This window comes from Hyperoodon ampullatus, assembly GCF_949752795.1.
Source record: "Hyperoodon ampullatus genome assembly, chromosome: 2".
Taxonomy (NCBI): Eukaryota; Metazoa; Chordata; class Mammalia; order Artiodactyla; family Ziphiidae; genus Hyperoodon; species Hyperoodon ampullatus.
The window spans coordinates 175,051,993-175,070,819 of NC_136915.1; the positions used below are offsets into that span (position 1 = coordinate 175,051,993).

Consider the following 18,827-nt stretch of genomic DNA (forward strand, 5'->3'; position numbering starts at 1 on the left):
TTAGTCTCCTTTAAAATCTGAGAATTCTACTAGTAGCAATTATGTATAATGACTATACAGTTTAATATTTTTAAAAATAAAGAATAAAATACAGTTTTCCCCTCATCTAAAAATGGTCTAGGTAATTTCTAAGGTTCCTTCCAGCACTAAAGTGTACTTCTTTGATGTTTCTGAACAAGAAAAAAATGTTTTCTTAATATAGCATTTCTGAGAGTTGAGGTTATAAATTCAAATATGGAGGACTATGAAGACAATTCCTATGCAGGCTGTTGTTTTCAGTCTATCTATCTGCCTGTCTGTATTAAGCAATCATCTATCATCTGTAACAGGGGTCAGCAAACTTTTTCTATAAAGGGCCAGATAGGAAATATTTTAGGCTTTGAAGGCTATAGTCTGTCAGAGCTATCAACTCTGCCTTTTTAGTGGGTTAGCTGCCACAAAGGTTTGCAACACTTTTTATTATTCAAATGTAAAAATAAACACAAAAACTGGCATGATTTAGTTTGTTATTAGTTAGATTTGGGTATCTTACAAGCCTTTGACTTAACATCTGTAAATAGCTGTATATAATATAGATCACTATTAAGTAGTTGTTTCAGTTGTTTTCCGAATCAGCTTTGTGAAGCAATTCTTTTTGTGTTGTCATGACCTACAGTAATTGAAAATTTATTTATTTACATTTATGTTCAGGGTCTAGGAAGTATATTTTTCCCTGTTCAGTTTCATGGGCTAGAAGGTAGTATGTTTTGTGGGTATCAAGTAATTACAGCTCTTCTCTGTATGCAGAAAGTAGGCCTACCATGGCCACATTGGAATCTGTGCAAATCTAAAGGAAAAATGGTAAGATTTAACCTCAATGAAAATTACCGCAGTACTTTTTATCTCCAGAACACTGAAATTGCATGTGTTTAAAAAAGTTTTAATATGAATCAGAGCTAGGATTTGAACCCATAAAGAAATAGTCTAAAGAAATATATGTTCTTAGAGTATTAATTTTAAAAGAAGTTGAGATTTTCAGACAAAATGATTATCTTACCAAGTAACTGATTGTGTTTATTTTTCCCAACTAAAAATTGAATGCGTCTGTTTTTTTCAGGGACATCAAACCTGACAATATATTGATGGATATGAATGGACATATTCGGTTAGCAGATTTTGGTTCATGTCTGAAGCTGATGGAAGATGGAACGGTAAATAAAGATAAATCTTAAACTATTTTACCCACAGACATCTCCCTTACTACTTGTTTTCTTTATCTGTTTTAGAAGCCATCTATTTATATTATCTATCAAACATCCTTCCATCCATTTGTCTTTCTATGCTTTACTTCCCTCCACTTAAGCATACTTACTCATAATAGGGCTTGTCTAAAAAGTCATATACCATTTTCAACTGCTTATATTAATGATCTTAAGATTTATACACTATACCTTTTATGAGACTCTGTTTGTTCCTTTTTTAGCTGAACTGTTTACTATTGTACTTGAGATATTTCCACAGTTCCAGAGGAGTGAAGAAAATAAATCCCACATAGAAAAAGAATATGTGACTTCTTCACTTTCATTTCTTTTCTCTTTCTATACTAGTTGTCTGGTTTTCCTGAGGGACAGTGTTCAACAAGTGAATGAATGCTTTTATCAGAAAGTCCTCTAGGCTGATTCAGTTTTATGTTACCATTTACTTTAGTTCTGCTAACCCTAGGCCCCTCTGTTATATTCTCTCACTTACTTAAAAGTTTACATGCCCCAATTGTATTCCCTGTTTGTTATTGTTGTTGTTATTGTTGTAGTATTTACCTCAATTTCCTGGTTGTATAGCATAATACATCCAAATATATATCATTTTAATTGGCAGAAACTTTCTGGAGAGTAATTTAGTATAATACATTGCAAAAGCCATGAAAATGTCACAGTATTCTGGACCAGTAATTTGACTTCTGAAAATTTATCCTAAGGAGATAACTTTTTTTAAAAGGATTATATGACTTCTGCCTCTGGCCATGATGGAGGGAGTAATTGATACCAAATTGTTCTTTCACTATAAATAACTGTAAAACTGGATTTGAAACAACTGTTTTTAGGCAGTGGACAACAGGCAACACAAGACTGTTATCTCTGAGAGAAGTTAATTCATGAGGTATGCCTCACCATTTCCCAGGATTGGGACAGTTTGCTGACTCTGATGCAGAAAGCTAGAGTTAAAGCAGAGTTTAACCGTCTTACAGAGCTGAGGAGGAGGAGATCAGAGTTGGGTTAGCTGAGGCAGCTGGAATCTGCAGGGCTTACCATTGGAAAAGAGGGAGTTGTGCATAGAGAGGGCCTAAAATATCCATATGGGGCTATCTCATGACGGTTGGTCCGTACATATGTCGTACAGTTGTCCCTTGGTATCTGTGGGGGATTGGTTCCAGGACTGCCCCCCTGCCATGCATAGTAAAATCTGCAGATGCTCAAGTAAGTCCCTTATATAAAATGATGTAGTATTTTCATATAACCTATGCACATCCTCCTGTATACTTTATATCATCTCTAGATTACTTACAATACCTAATACAATGTAAATGCTATATAAATAGTTGTAAATACAATGTAAATGCTGTGTAAATAGTTGCCAGCGTGTGACAGATTCAAGTTTTGCCTTTTGGAACTTTCTGGAAAATTTTTTAAAAAATATTTTTGATCCATGATTGGTTGAATCTGCAAATGTGGAACCAGCAGATATGGAGGGACAGCCGTATAAGAACATATGAGAATTACCAAAGAGTAGATGCTATCCATTTGAAAATCGAGCAGATTACTCCAAATCAAGCAGCGTTGGAGGAGACACAGTGCTAGGGGACATTGGAATATTGGCTAGTTAAGATGTTTGTAACATGTAAGACTTACTCTAAGCCTATCTAACAGCCTAAAACCAAGTCCTGATAAGATCAACGGAGTTTGAAAGTGGTCCTCCAAATAACGGGGTTGAGATGAATCTTAGGTTTTCTATAAATTGCCTTTAAAAGGTATAACTGTAAGCCAACCCATGTTCAAGGAGATCAGTTAGTATTTTTTAATCTGCTTAAAGGAGGATTTAATATTCTTCAGAGGAAGATAATAGAATTCATACTGTCCACAATGTTTTATTGACAGTGGCCAGCATTCAGTCAAAAATCACTAGATGAGGGGCTTCCCTGGTGGCGCAGTGGTTGGGAGTCCGCCTGCCGGTGCAGGGGACACGGGTTCGTGCCCCGGCCTGGGAGGATCCCACGTGCCGCGGAGCGGCTGGACCCGTGAGCCATGGCCGCAGGCTCCGCAACGGGAGAGGCCACAGCGACGAGAGGCCCGTGTACCGCAAAAAAAAAAAAAAAAAAAAATCACTAGATGAAACAAAAATAGAGGGTAGGGTAAGTGATTGTGATACAGAATTGAAAAATAAAGTAGTCAGTAAAAACCTGGCTAGCACAGACGTTGGGGTTGCCAGACAGAGACTTAATGAAACTATCATATATATGTTGAAAGAATCAAAGGAAGATAATAGTCTTAAAGATTACACAGATGAGGAATCTCTGCAGAAAAATAAATCAAACAGATCTTTTAGAACTTGAAAATTATAGTAATAGAAATAAAAAATTCACAGGAGGAGGTTAACAGTAGATTAGAAATGAGAGAAGAAAGAGCCAGTGAAATTTGAATACAGATTAATAGAGATTTAACAGTCTGAAGAACAGAGAGGAAAAAATTGAAACAAAATCAGTATAGGCTCAGATATCCATACAGTTAGAATCCTAGTAAAAGTGTGATAGTAACAGAAAACATTTGTAAGAATTAATGGCTCAAACTTACCAAATGTGATGAAAAACACAGATATAAAATCCTAGCATAGGGCTTCCCTGGTGGCGCAGTGGTTGAGAGTCCGCCTGCCGATGCAGGGGACACGGGTTCGTGCCCCGGTCCAGGAAGATCCCACATGCCGCAGAGCGGCTGGGCCCGTGAGCCATGGCCTCTGAACCTGCGCGTCCGGAGCCTGTGCTCCACAAGGGGAGAGGCCACAACAGTGAGAGGCCCGCGTACCGCAAAAAAAAAAAAAAAAAATCCTAGCATATCTCAAGGTAATAAAAGGAACCACACCTGGCTACATCACAGTTAAACTGCTGAAACTTAAAGAAAAATTGAAAGCAGCCAAAAGAAAAAACACTTTACATACTTTTTTTGTACCTTTTACCCTTTGGAAAAAGGGTAAAAATAACCACTGAACTCTCATCAGAAATCATGGAATGATATCTTTAAAGTGCTGAAAGAAAAAAAAAAGTCTGTAAATCAAGAATTCTATATCAAACAAAAATATTCTTCAGAAATGAAGGTGAATTAAAGACAGGTTCAGGTAAATGAAAGAGGCCTAGATGCTAAAGAATGTCCTTCACACCAAAGGAAATGACACCATTTGGATACTTAGCTATATGATAAAGAATATCAGATATGATAAATAAGATTTACAGGATAAAGGAAAAAGATTATATTAATCTTTCTTTTTAAATTTACATAAAAGGTATCTGACTATTAAAAACGAAAATAATATTGTAATGTGGGGCTTGTGACATAGGTAGAAGTAATAGATATGACAGTAGTCACACAAACAATGTAAGACCGGTGTGTGTAATTATTCTGCTTTAAGATAACTGCATGTGTTTGAAGTATATAGTGGGAAGTGGATAGTGCCAGGTGTGACATGAGAGGGAGAGAAATAGCATGGTGGTCTAAGTTGAGAAAACACAGATTAAAGTAAGGTAGGCTGTGGTATCAGAAAGTTGTGGTCCACAATTCCAGAAAAGAGAGAGCTACACTGAGAAAGAATTCCAGGGGAAAGAGGTAGTGTTTCCTCAGTCCTGCATGTTATAAGCCCCTTAAAGCTGGGGCTCCTCCTATGGAGTCTGGTGTTCAGTCCTCCAGGTCCCTGTGCATTCCAGAATGCATTGAGTACTGTTTCTGTCTATATGAGTTGCCCCTGATCAGATTTATTCCTAAAATTCTAGTGTGTCTTCCTAGTCATTCATTTTTTTTTTTTTTTTTTTTTTTTTTGTGGTACGCGGGCCTCTCACTGTTGTGGCCTCTCCCGTTGCGGAGCACAGGCTCCGGATGCGCAGGCTCAGCAGCCATGGCTCACGGGCCCAGCCGCTCCGCGGCATATGGGATCCTCCCAGACCGGGGCACGAACCCGTGTCCCCTGCATCGGCAGGCGGACTCTCAACCACTGCGCCACCAGGGAGGCCCCTAGTCATTCATTTTTTATTAATGATCTCAAATAATTTTCCTGGACATAATAGCATGTTGGTCCTCCATTTAGAAAATTATAATGAAGAAACCTTCTTTTTTCTTTTCCTTTATACTTTATTTTTTATGTGATGTATACATATTTTAGGAAGACATGAGAATAAACAGCATTCCTTTGTCCTGGTTCTTTCCCACCTCCAACTGTCTTTTTCTGCAGGCAGACACATAAAAATCTTTTAGCTCTTTCTTCCGTTGTTTCTTCTACTTATGTATTTTTATTATTGTATTCATGCTACTGCCTCTTGTTATTTAGTTTTAGATATTATCTATTAATTTCCTACCATGGAAGATGAGAATACAGGTCTTTTATACCTGTCTCAACCAACCCTTACCCTTCCTCTTTATCTTCCCAGTGTTGTAATTATCACATAATCTTTCATTAAATCCTGTTCAGTTTTTTAATAATTATATAAATATAATTCATAGCTGTGCCATATTATTTATTTTAATTACCTTTCTTTTCTTGGACAGCTCTTTGTTCTCCCTGAAGTAAGTGATCCCTTTACTTTGCTTAGTTTTTCTTTATAATTCTCACTAGTTTATCCCCAGACTCTCTACCACACATTAAGAAATTGAGCAATTCCTTTCTCTCTTAGACACAGTAAATAACTTAGTGGCTCCTTTGTCTGGAGGCGTGCATACTCTCATTCTAGTCTAGACTGTCTTATAGGCCTACTGGAGATAGGCCTATCCGCTATCTCCAGTTCTCTGATGAGAACTGTCATCCTAGACATACCTTTCCTTATCATCATGGAATTTATGTGTCGCTCTCTAGTATTGGATCCTCTGTTTCCTGGATCCATGTCTGTCTCTCATCTCATTTGGTGGTAGCTGCCTAAGAAAGGTTCCAGTGGAAATAAATATTTCATAATCTTACATGTCTGAAAAATGCCTTCATTTCTTCTCTCATACTTGATTGATAATTTATCTAGACTGGACATGGTGTGATGGAATTGAACTTATTTTTCTCTTAGAATTTAGAAGACATAGCATTGTCTTCTAATTTACTGTTGTGACATCTGATGCCATCCTAATTCTCAGTACTTCTGTTATAACCTTCGCCCCTTATTTGGAAGCTTTTAGGATGTTCTGTTTATTTCCGGTGTTCTGAAATGTTGTGATTATATAACTCTTGGTGGATCATTATTTATTATCTGGGCAGTTGCTTCAATTTTAACCTTTCCCAAAGTTTGTGACTTTCCAAATTAAGTTTCAACTTGCTTTTTAGGTCTCACATCTGAGTTAAGATTATACCATCTTAATCACTATACCTTTGTAAGAAGTCAGTTTCTGTGAGAGGGTGTCTTGCTGTCATTCCTTTTCTGTCTCTAAAATTGTTTTGGCTCTTCTTGGCCACTTGTTTTTCCATATGATTGTTAGGATTATATTACTAGTTTATATACATACAGACAGACATATACAAACACGATTTCACATATACAAGCATGTAGACCTGCACTGAATTTAGAGATTAATTTTCGGAAAATTTTTGTCTATAACATGAAGTCTTCCCATCTGTGAATGTGGTATCTCCACTGTTTTAGGTTTTCTCTTATGTCTGTTAATGACGTTTTATAATAATGTTCGCGTAAAGGTAAATCCATTACCTTTATTTGTTAGATTTGTTCCTAGGCACTTCATGGCTTTTTTTTTTTTTGGCTATTATAAATGGATAACTTTAAAAAATTTGCATCCTAATAGCTTGTTGCTCTTCTTTAGGACCACAGTTGATTTTTGCATATTCATCTTGAAACTAGCAAGCTCACTAAATTTTTCTATTAGTTCAAAATAATTTGTAGATTCTATGTGTATATGTATATATTTCTATATAGACAATCTTATAATCTGCAAATAATGACACAGCCTTGTGTTTTGTCCTTTCCAGTCCTTACACTGTTATTTTGCTATATTTTTTTCTCATCATGCAGTCAGTGACCTTAAACACAATATTAGATAGGTGTAGTAATTGGGAGCTTCTTTGCCTTGTTCCTGACTTTATTGGTGTTTTTTCTGTAGTTTCAAATTAAGTATGATGTTTGCTCTAAGCTTTTGGTGTATATTCTTCATCAGATTAAGGAAATTTCTATTTCTGATTACCAAGAGTTTGTTATGGTTTTTAATACTGTGTAATCAAGTGATTTTTCTGCATCCACTGAGATAATACCAGGGTGTTTTCCCTTCAGTCTGTTAATACGATGAATGACATAGATTGTCCAATGTTAAATCATCCATTCTTTGGATATAAACATAACTTTATCATCAAGTTGTATTGATATAGTTGAACAAACTGCTAGATTGACCATGCTAAAATTCTATATTGAATTGTTACCTGAGATTCATACCTGACATTGATCATATCTGAGATTGCAGTATAATTTTCCTTCTCAAATTTTTCTTATATGTCTTGTTCTGTATTTAGGTTATTTTAGCCTTATAAAATAAAGAGGGGAGCCATATCCCCTGCCTTTACCCATTTTGGGTCTAGAACAGTTATATAATACTGGGGTTATCTGTTTCTTTTTTTTTTTGTGGTATGCGGGCCTCTCACTGTTGTGGCCTTCCCATTGCGGAGCACAGGCTCCGGACATGCAGGCTCAGCGGCCATGGCTCACGGGCCTAGCCACTCCGCAGCATGTGGGATCTTCCCGGACCGGGGCACGAACCCGTGTCCCCTGCATCGGCAGGCGGACTCTCAACCACTGCGCCACCAGGGAGGCCCTCTGTTTCTTATATAATTGGTAGAACTCACTTTTAAATCACCTTTGCTTTGGTGAGGTTTTGTTTTCTTCTGTTTTATTTTGTTCGTTTTCCAGGTAGATTTTATACTATTGATTCAAATTTTTTAATGGTTATAGGTCTCTTTGGTTTTCTATTTCTTCCTGAGTCAGTTTTGGTAAGTTATATTTTTTTCTATGAAAATTATCTATTTTCTCTGAGTTTTCAATTTTATTGGTATAAAGTTGTTCAGATTGCACTCTTTCTAGTTTTAAAATCTCTGTTACATATGTAGTTTTGCCCTTTTTTCATTCCTAATGTTGTTTATTTGTGCTTTACTTTTCTTCATAAGTTTTGACATAGAGTATTTTACTAAATATTTTCCAGCTTTAGTTAGAACTCTTCTGTGGACCATTAATTATTTAGATGTGTGCCTTTTAGTATTCATAGTGTTATGTTTACTTATTTGGCTATTTATAGAAAGTTTTCTTTTACTAGAGAGTGGATCTATTTGTTATCAGTTTTTTAGCATTTGTCAAGATTGCTTTTAATTTTGTAGCAGGCCAATTGTTACAACTGTTACATGTTTGTTTGAAAATAATACACTTTTTCCTAACTTTTGGGTGCAGGTTTCTATGTATGTCCGTAAGATTAAAGTTATTAACTTTGTTGTTCAAAATTTTAATAGTTTTACCAGTTTTATTTCTTTCTGATCTATTATTTATTATTTAAAAGTCCTTATTATGATGTTGAATTTATTAATTTTCCCTTGAACTTATTAATGTTTTCACAACTCTTGTGTAGCTATGTTGTTAGTTACATATTATTCGGAATTGCTCTATCAGGGTATTTTCTAATTATGTTAAGAAATCTTTAAAAATCATAATAGTCATCTTGGCCTTAGAATCTAATTTGACTGATATTAATACAGCTACCTTAACCTTCTTTTGTTTAACATATGCCTGGTATATCTTTTCCATCCTTTTATTTTTAACCTTTCTTTGTCTTTATGTTTAGGTGCATTAAGCAGATTACTGCTGATTTTTTTAAAATTTGTTCATTTTGGTTTTATTTGTCATCTAGTGTGATGACTCTATCTTTTGATAGGTGAATTTAATCCATTTATGAACTTCATTATTAATATGTTTGTATTTATTTCTAGTATATTGTCTTGTACTATTTGCTATAGGTTTTGCTTGTTTGTTTGCATGCATGCTTCTCCCCCACACCCCACTTCTTCCCTGCCTTCTACTGGCTGGGTCAAATTTATTTCTTTTTTTCTTTACTCCTTCAGAAGTTATACATTCTATTTCAAATATTTTAATGTTTATCTTAAAAATTTTATCCTTTATGTAAAGTCTAGAGTCAATCAGTTTCTCCACCATATTCCTAATTAAAGAAAAAGACTTAATTTGTCTTATACCATATACAAAAATTAACTCAAAATAGATCAAAAACCTAAATATAAGAGCTAAAACTATAAAACTCTTGGAAGAAAACATAGTGGGCAGGGGGAGAAGTTTTACAACTTTTATTTTCCAATGATTTCTTGGATGTGACACCAAGCAATAGGCAACAAAAGAAAAAATGGACAAATTGGACTACATCATCATTAAAAATTTCTGTGCATCAAAGGACACAGTTATCTTAGTGAGAAGGTAGCCTATGGAATGGGAGAAAATAGTTGTAAATCTATGTCTGATAAGAGGTTGCTATCCAGAATATATAAAGAACCCCTACAACTCAGTAACAAACTAAGAACCCAATTCAAAATAAGCTAAGGACTTGAAATGACATTTCTTCTAAGAAGATATACGAATGGCCAGCAAGCACAAGACAGGATGCTCAGCATCACTAGTCATTAGGGAAATGCACATCTAAACCATAATGAGATACTACCTCACACCTATTAGGATGGCTACTGTAAAAAAAAAAAATGTTTTGGCAAAGATGTGGGAAAATTGGAATCCTTGTGTACTGTTGATGGAGATGTAAAAGGCTGTAGCCACTGTGGAAAACAGTATGGCAATTCTTCAAAAAACTAAAAATAGAATTACCATATGATCCAGCAGTTCCACTTCTGGGTACATGCTCCACAGAATTTAAAGCAGGGTCTCAAAGAGATATTTGTTCACCCATGTTCATTGCACGATTATTCACAAAAGTCAAGGGATGTAAGCAAGTCAGGTGTCCATCGTTGGATGAATGGATTAAAAAAATGTGGTATATATATACATTGGAATATTATTCAGCCTTAAAATTCTGATACATGCTACAACAAGGATAGACCTTCTTAAAAACATGCCAAGTGGTATAAGCCAGACACAAAATAACAAATATTGTACGATTTCACTTACATGAAGTACCTAGAGTAGTCAAATTCATGGAAAGTATAGTGGTGGTTGCCAGGGCCTGGGAGGAGGAGGGAATAGGGGAATTATTGTTTAATAGATTTTCAGTTTTGCAAGATGAAAAGAGTTTTAGAGATCGTGGTGATGGTTGCACAACAATGTAAATGTACTTAATGCCACTGAACTGTACACTTAGAAATGGTTATAATGGTAAATTTTATATTATGGGTGTTTTACCACAATTAAAAAGTAAATAAAAATTAGAAAACCAAGAAACTTAGAACATTGTAATCCTAACTGCTCCCTCAGTTAACATGTTGTTTTCTAGTGTTTTAGTTCCATCTTATTTTTCAACCTTCAAGTAGTTGTTCCTTCCTCCTCCTCCATCTTCTTTTTCTGTTGCTCCTGCTCCTCCTCCTCATCTTACTCTTTGATGTCCTATTTCTCCTTCTCTTTGTCATTATTTTATCCAATTAATAACCATTTAGATGTATGTTGAAGTTTACTAATATCTTTGTTCATAATTGCTTCTAGTGTCATATTCTTCCATCTGGGTTATATTTCTTGATTCTGAAGTGTATCCTTTAGTACTTTTGTTCAACTGAAAGGGCTGCAAGTGGTAGTTCCCTCAATCTTTGTATGAAAATATCTTTATTTAACCCTCATTCCTGTATTATAATTTAGGTAGGTAGGGAATATAATATTGACAATTATTTTGTCTCATCACTTCGAAAATAAAATTCCATTTTCTTCTGACTGCTGTGTTAGTATTAATAATTCAGCTGTCAGTCTTGGTTGTCATTGCTTGGTAGAAAAATCTCTCTTTATTCTCTAATGTTTTTAAGATCTCTTGCCTTTGGTGCTCTGCAGTTTAACTCCAGTGTGTATAGTAGTGGATCCGATTTCATTTATTTTTTCATATCTTTTATTTCAATGACTACTTTTTTCCATTTCTAGGGACTCTCTTTAATTTTTTTCATCTTTTTCTTATGTTTTTGATTTTTTAATATGTCTAATTTTAAACATACTTATTTCATAAAGTGGAACTGATAATTGTTAGAGGTCTAATTGTTTGGATTTCTGACTTTTGCTTGTAATAGAATGTCTCCTCATTTTGTTATATTATTGGATTGTGAGCTCATCTTCAATGGCCTTTTATGTGTGAGAATTATATGTGGCCAAGTTTGAGCATGTGTCCTGCACGGTAGTCTTGAATTTGTTATGCCAGGCTTTCTAGGGACACCTAACCTGGTGCCAGTATTTTTGCCAGTTTCTTGGCTTGAGAACTTCTGAACCACAGAAACCCTGTGAATTAGAATTCCAAATGGTGGGACTATGTGACCTAAAGTTATGAATTTCTAAAGGAGGAAATTTTTTTCACATATCAGTCACAGTCAAGATAGACAAAATGTCTTAATCTTTCTCTGCTGAGTGGCAGATTTTTATAATTCACCTTTTCCTTACAATATACCTTTTAGGGTAAAGGTTATATGGGGCAGCCTCTCACTTCAAACCTCCTATAAGTTCAAGGTCTTTCCTTTTGTCCTTATGTATATGTTAAAAGCCAAGTACCTAGAAAATGAAAACCAATATTTCTCCAACTGCACTCCTGCTTTAATGTTTATTGCCCTGGTTCTCAATCATTTCTTAATTACTGGGCCCCTAAGATTGTCTCTTTATTTAAAGGCTCATTTATGTATTTATAAAGATGGTTGTTATATTTTTTCTAGTACTTTTAAGAGTTTGTAGTAGAAGAGTTTTCAAGTTACTTAATCTCAGTATTGCCAAGGAGGAAGTCTATTCTAATGATTATTAAGAATGGTAATTTAGTCTAGAAAACTCAGAGTATTAACCATTATTTTATCTTGAGAATGTTCATTTCTTGATATGTTCTCTTAAAACATAAAGAACCAATTTTCTTTTACTTTGGAATACCTCACAAGACATGTGCCCAGGATCTTTTTTAGTTGTTGTTTTCTAATTTACATCCAACTTGCCATAATTGTATGCCCAGCTCTTTTTCTCTGTTGGGACTTTATTTTTTGAAGGATATATATTTTTCCCTTTTATAATTTTTTTAAATAGATAAGTAGTTTGCGGGACATTGTTAACATTTATTTCCTTAGGTTTTCATTCATTATTTTAAAATAATCTCCAGTCTGCCAGACTTTTTTATTTTCCCCCCTAATTAATTGTAAAATTTTCACAGTTCCATTTTTCATATGTAAGTGTTGGATAATATCAATAATAAGAATGTTCTAAAATATATATTCAATTTGTGGTTAGTGGCTGTGGTGTTCAAATCATATTGTTACCCTAAATGTAGTCAATTAAGTAACAGCTATAATAAACATTCTATAGTGTTAAAAAATCTGGAGAACTTGTTGGTGTGGTGCTTATATAAATTTTAACTTATATGGACAAGGAGGCTAAATTCAGATAATGACGAAGTTGTAGTTGTTATGAAATAATGCTATTGTGTTTTTAAGTAAATGTAAACATTTCTAATTTAAAATTATTATTTGTTTCTAATATATTATGGTAGATTACTAAAAATGTGAACTTCTTCAGGTACAGTCCTCAGTGGCTGTTGGAACTCCAGATTATATCTCTCCTGAAATCCTTCAAGCCATGGAAGATGGAAAAGGCAGATATGGACCTGAGTGTGACTGGTGGTCTTTGGGGGTCTGTATGTATGAAATGCTTTATGGAGAAACACCATTTTATGCAGAATCTCTGGTGGAAACATATGGAAAAATCATGAATCACAAAGTTAGTATATTTTACTAATTTTCAAATTAATGTGGTAAATAATACATATAATATTCAATAAAATTAAAATGTGATATTTAAAAAGAAAATGATTTTCCAAAAACAATAAATAATCTAATTTCTATGCTAATAAGGGACATGACAAATATGAGTAATCAAGATCCATAAATTATGCATAAAATTATTAGTTTTCACCTTCTCCTGTATTTCATTAGAGGTGCTAAGAAGCAGAAAATTAAATGTTCTCTTTAGTAGAATAACAAAGATCATAAGCAGATAATTTATATCATTACTACTATAGTATAAGTATAATCATGACTAGAATGCATTTAAAATTCTCAACCTTAATAGTAATAAATAAAATGCAAATTAAAATAAGAATGGCATCCTTTTCTTCCCCCTGTCAAACTGGTGAAGATGAAAAGAAAAATAGTACTTGTTACTGTAAATAATCCAGTGAGGTGGACATTGTTAGACATTGTTGATAGGAATGTGAATTGATATAATCTTTCTGTCAAGAAGTTTATAAGTATGCATCGACAGCCTTAAAAAAAATGGTTAAAACATTTGGTTGAGTAACTTCAGTTCTAGGAATCTACCCTAAGGAAAATATTCGTAGAACAAGGATATGTGTACAAGGATACCTATCCCAGTATTATTTATGATCACCAAACATTGGAAACAGTCCAGATGCAGAGCAGGAAAGAATGAATAAACTTTAATCCATTTAGTACCAAGTGAAATAGATTATACAAGAAGAGGAAGAGTCTGATTATCAGTCTCAGAAGATTGTGAGCAATTGCAAAAACCTAGAATATGAATAGGAATATCCCATAAAGGGAGTGACAGTCTGTTCTTTTTAATTTATTCTGGTGATACAATTATGATTAATTGCTACACATATATATATAACTCAGTCTTATAGAGTCGATGCTTTTCTACCTGGCTGCAAAGATAATCTGCTAAGTAGTTATGAAGAGTTGAAAGACAAGAAATAGCTACAAAGTTGTAAATAGCATGTAAAGCATTTCAGATAGAAATCACTGTACTATAACATGGTTGTTAAGAGCACAGATTCTGGAATCAGACAGTTTCAGTTCAAATCAGTTTATTACCATTTATTAGTTGTGTGACCTCAAGCAAATTGCTTGAACTGTTTCTTTGTTTCCTCTTCTATAAAATTAGAGTAATAGGAGTATCTACCTTATACAGTTGCTCTGAGGATTAAATGAGCTAAAGGGGTAATGCACTTCCCGTAGTGTAAAGTACGTATTACATTCTTTAAAAATGTTCCATACTATTAGTCATTAGTATGTGACTTATATGAACATTATCAATCATATACACTACTGAAATACTGAGTCACATTCTACTACATTTAATGAATTCATTTTGACAGCATTTAAGGTGTTTTAGCATTTAACTTATTCTTTCTGTAGTGCGTCTATGACTAAGTCACATATGAAATGAAAAGTTCTTTTAGGAAAATTATCCTTTTTAATTTATTCCTGCATCTCTTTTAGTATCAGTACTTTGTACCATATATTCTTATTATTTAAAAAAATTTTATTGGAGTATAATTGCTTTACAATGTTGTGTTAGTTTCTGCTGTAGGACAGTGTACCATATATATTTATTAGATATTTTTAAAAGAAAATGTATTTTTAAGAAAGTAAATGCTAACATCAACCTACTTAGTAAATTGAATAGTGATTTATATTTTGTTTCTATTATTCTCTGTTTAGGAGAGGTTTCAGTTTCCAGCTCAAGTGGCTGATGTCTCTGAAAATGCTAAGGATCTTATTCGAAGGCTCATTTGTAGCAGAGAACATCGACTTGGTCAAAATGGAATAGAAGACTTTAAGAAACACCCATTTTTCAGTGGAATTGATTGGGATAATATTCGAAACTGTGAAGCACCTTACATTCCAGAAGTTAGTAGCCCAACAGATACATCAAATTTTGATGTGGATGATGATTGTTTAAAGAATTCTGTGAGTATGACATTGTAAAGAAGTTCTGTCCTTCTGCTTTTTTCTTCTTTTTTTTGTAAATATGGTTATAAAGTAATTTTATAGACCACCTTACCAATTATCAAAGTTACTGTGGCTTCCAGTACTTACTCTCCCTAAATCAAGAAATTAAAAGCATTAACTGAGGTGAACATAGTTATTCATGACTAGGAGCTAAATTAAAATTCAAAGATTTACTTCTTAGATTAGTTATGTCATTAGGTTTCTTAAGAAGAGGACAAATTAGATGCTTTAAAAAGTGGACTTCATGATGGCAGAGTGAAGACATTGGCAAATCTCTCCTTAAAAACCACCATGAGGGGGCTTCCCTGGTGGCGCAGTGGTTGAGAGTCCACCTGCCGATGCAGGGGACACGGGTTCGTGCCCCGGTCCGGGAAGATCCCACATGCTGCGGAGCGGCTGGGCCCGTGAGCCATGGCCACTGAGCCTGCGTGTCTGGAGCCTGTGCTCCACAACGGGAGAGGCCACAACAGTGAGAGGCCCACGTACCGCAAAAAAAAAAAAAAAAAAAAAAAAACCCACCATGAAACTGGGCAAAATTGTCAAAAACAACCATTTCAGGGCTTAATAAATCAACCCAAGGTAAATAAATTGAGAAGCATTTATTCATGAAATACTGTTGAACTTTGGTTAAAAACAGCCCTCCCAACTTTTCCCTCAGCTTAATGTAGACAGTAGAACTGCTAGCATGGAGCTGCTTGTAAAAACCAGCAGCTTTGCTGACAGAGGGAGCTGACTTGATTGTAGAGCTAAATACCTATGCCCAGTGGTGTTTCCACTAAAAATAGCAAACTTGGTAGGAAATGAATGGGGAGAGAAAATCTATAGCCTTATTAACCTAAAGTTATAGCTCTGTTTGCAGCAGGTGGCTGACCAGTGGATTAGCCAAATAGTCCTCCATTTTTAGTTTGTGGGCCATACCAAAGCAGGCCAGCATAGTTTGTCAACCTCTGCTCTAAACCATTAGGTTATATTAAATTAAAATTTAGGGAAATAACAATTGTTTTTGTTTTTTGTCTTTTTAGCCTTCTTAATTTTTAAAAATTTTTTATTGGAGTACAGTTGATTTACAAGGTTGTGTTAGTTTCTGCTATATAGCAAAGTGAATCAGTTATACAAATACATATATCCACTCTTTTTTAGATTCTTCTCCCATATAGGTCATTACAGAGTATTGAGAAGTGTTTCCTCTGCTATACAGTAGGTCCTTAGCCTTCTTATTTTGAACTTTCATTTTTATTCAGTTATTTTATTTCTTATGGGTTTAATTCTGCACTAAGAATTTACTTTTCACTGTTCAGTAAGTACCATATTCAAGACAGATAAGAACTTCTCTTATACTTTCCTTACTGAACCTCACAAGAAAGAGTTAAATGGAGTTTCCTCATCAGTTTTTTTTTATTACAAGAATTACATTTACTGTTAACAAGAACTGTGAGTCATTCCAAATTAAATACACAGTAAAGTTGACTCTGACTATTTGCTGTAGTTATGTTCAGTAAAGTTGCTGCAAATACTGTATTAGTGAATCCTGAACCATTGCTCCTAGGGGAAATACACAGTCAGGTTCCTGTGAGCCTCTGGTCACAATGTTCTCATCAACCAATCAGTACAATACATCAGCCAAACAATACCTTGTTTGATGTGTGTTTCTATTTAAAGACACCTTACTTAACATATATTGTCAATTCATTGATGTCAAACTCATGGCCAACAGCACTGTGACTCATGCTGGAATGAAGCGTGTCTAGCACACACCTTTTTTTTGTTAGGCACATTACAGCCTTCTTGTTTGGGCACAATAGATGGCATCTCAGCACTACTCTTGTAGGCCATTTTAGATAGCAAAATCACCTGTAAAAAACACAAAAATGAGAAAAATGTGGCACATGTAGACATTGAAAAAAACCCACTTGTTTATAGTATGAGAGCTGAAGCAAGAAGGCAGATGTCTCCTTGTTCACCTCCAGCCGGTAACATGTGCGTAGGGCAACTCAAATTTTTGTTTGCTCTGCAAGTGTCTGCAAATGACTACAAAAGTATTTGTGAATATTGATTTTGGACTACAAATAAATTTTAGCGACTAGGCAAATTTGCAAATATGGAATACGTGAATAATGATTCTACTCTCAATATCCGTCAGACTTTAAATCTTTCTTTTCATTTTATTAGAATTCCACAATAGCAATATTTATGGTCTAAATTTTTATCACTAAATGTCTGTACCAAACTTAGCAATGTTTCTAAATTGATCAGTCACCTATTTACTATTGACAGGTAATATTTATAGCCCAGCCTGCAGTTTATAGTTATTCATTTCTTACCAGATGTTTTTTCCTCCTTTAGGAAACGATGCCCCCACCAACACATACTGCATTTTCTGGTCACCATCTGCCATTTGTTGGTTTTACATATACTAGTAGCTGGTAAGTTTGAAAAGTTAACATGATTTGGATGATTTAAATCAAATTAAAAATGAATTGAGGTTTTAAAAAAGTATAATGCATAAGAGAGCCTTGTAAAAATTTTTTTAGAAAAAGGGTGAAGCTACTGCTGCAAAAAGTTAGACATTATAAAGTGAATAGAACATATAAGAATTTTAACTCATTTTGGAGGACAAATAGAGAGCTCAGAATCTAACTCTTAGCAATGGGGCAGGAATTAGAAGAGCCCCATGCTATTGAATAAATATTTTCTAGGTGTCAAGCATCAGAACCTTCAACCCATTGATCTTAACATTCTTTTCACTGACCCTCATTCCACTCATATCTTCTCTTTCCTCCTTACCTTTCCTTAAATATCATTGAGAATGACTATAGTCACTCCTTGGGTGCCCCCTCAATTCCTTGACTGTCTGTCATTCTGTAACACTGGTTTTGCTAAGTTGACATTCATTATTACAGCTCTGTTTTCTGCCTATACCTGTGCAGTTCAAAGTGTCTAGAGAAAAATATCTGTCCATTCTTACTGATCTCACTTTAAGTTCATGATTACCAACCTCAGGTGCCACTTATTGCTGCCTGGCAAATATACTGTGTTACCCTAGTGTATTCACTCTTCCACTCTCCTAGGTAACTATTTCATACTTTATACTTTTCCTCTAAAACCCCTGTCATGCTTAGTCTCACCTGATGATCTCGCTTCCTCTTTCACAGAGAGGTTGAAGTGATCAACAGACAACTTCCTCAAGTTCCCATCACCACATTTACCACCTTCACACCGCTGGACCCATATCGTCTTCTTTTTATGGATGACGGTGTGATCTCCCTAGCTAAGCCGCATCCCTTCTGTCTCCTCTTACCTACTCTAGCGCATTGCTGTTGCATCATAAATTTTTCCCTTTCTGTGTCATTTGCATAACAGATCATTTCCATCAGCTCACAAACATGCAGTTTTTTCTCCCATCTTAAAGCAAAATATAAAAACTGTTAATCTAACTTTCTTTACCTGCTACCAACCATTTTTCTGCTCTTAATTGTAGGAGAGTTACTTCAAATTGTTGTCTGTACTTTGTCCATTTTTCTCATACTCTTCTTTCTTGGCACCACTCCAGTCAGGTTTGTGCTCCCATCACTTCATGCAAACTGCTATTATCCATGTCACCACTGACCTCCATGTTGCTAAATTTAGCAATCATTTCTCAGTCC

General features: G+C 34.8%; 1 protein-coding gene across 11 annotated transcripts in view; it reads left to right on the top strand.

Annotated features, from left to right (window-relative positions):
- CDC42BPA (CDC42 binding protein kinase alpha) overlaps positions 1 to 18,827 on the top strand; it is a gene marked incomplete at both ends in the record, with an annotated part of 303,526 nt that overhangs the window by 150,494 nt on the left and 134,205 nt on the right. For all 11 annotated transcript variants that reach the window (XM_079719570.1, XM_079719575.1, XM_079719576.1 and 8 more), the window contains 4 exons: positions 1,097 to 1,190; positions 12,947 to 13,147; positions 14,893 to 15,141; positions 17,527 to 17,606. In XM_079719570.1, coding sequence (XP_079575696.1) covers positions 1,097 to 1,190; positions 12,947 to 13,147; positions 14,893 to 15,141; positions 17,527 to 17,606 — 624 coding nt within the window. The remainder of the gene's footprint in view (positions 1 to 1,096; positions 1,191 to 12,946; positions 13,148 to 14,892; positions 15,142 to 17,526; positions 17,607 to 18,827) is intronic.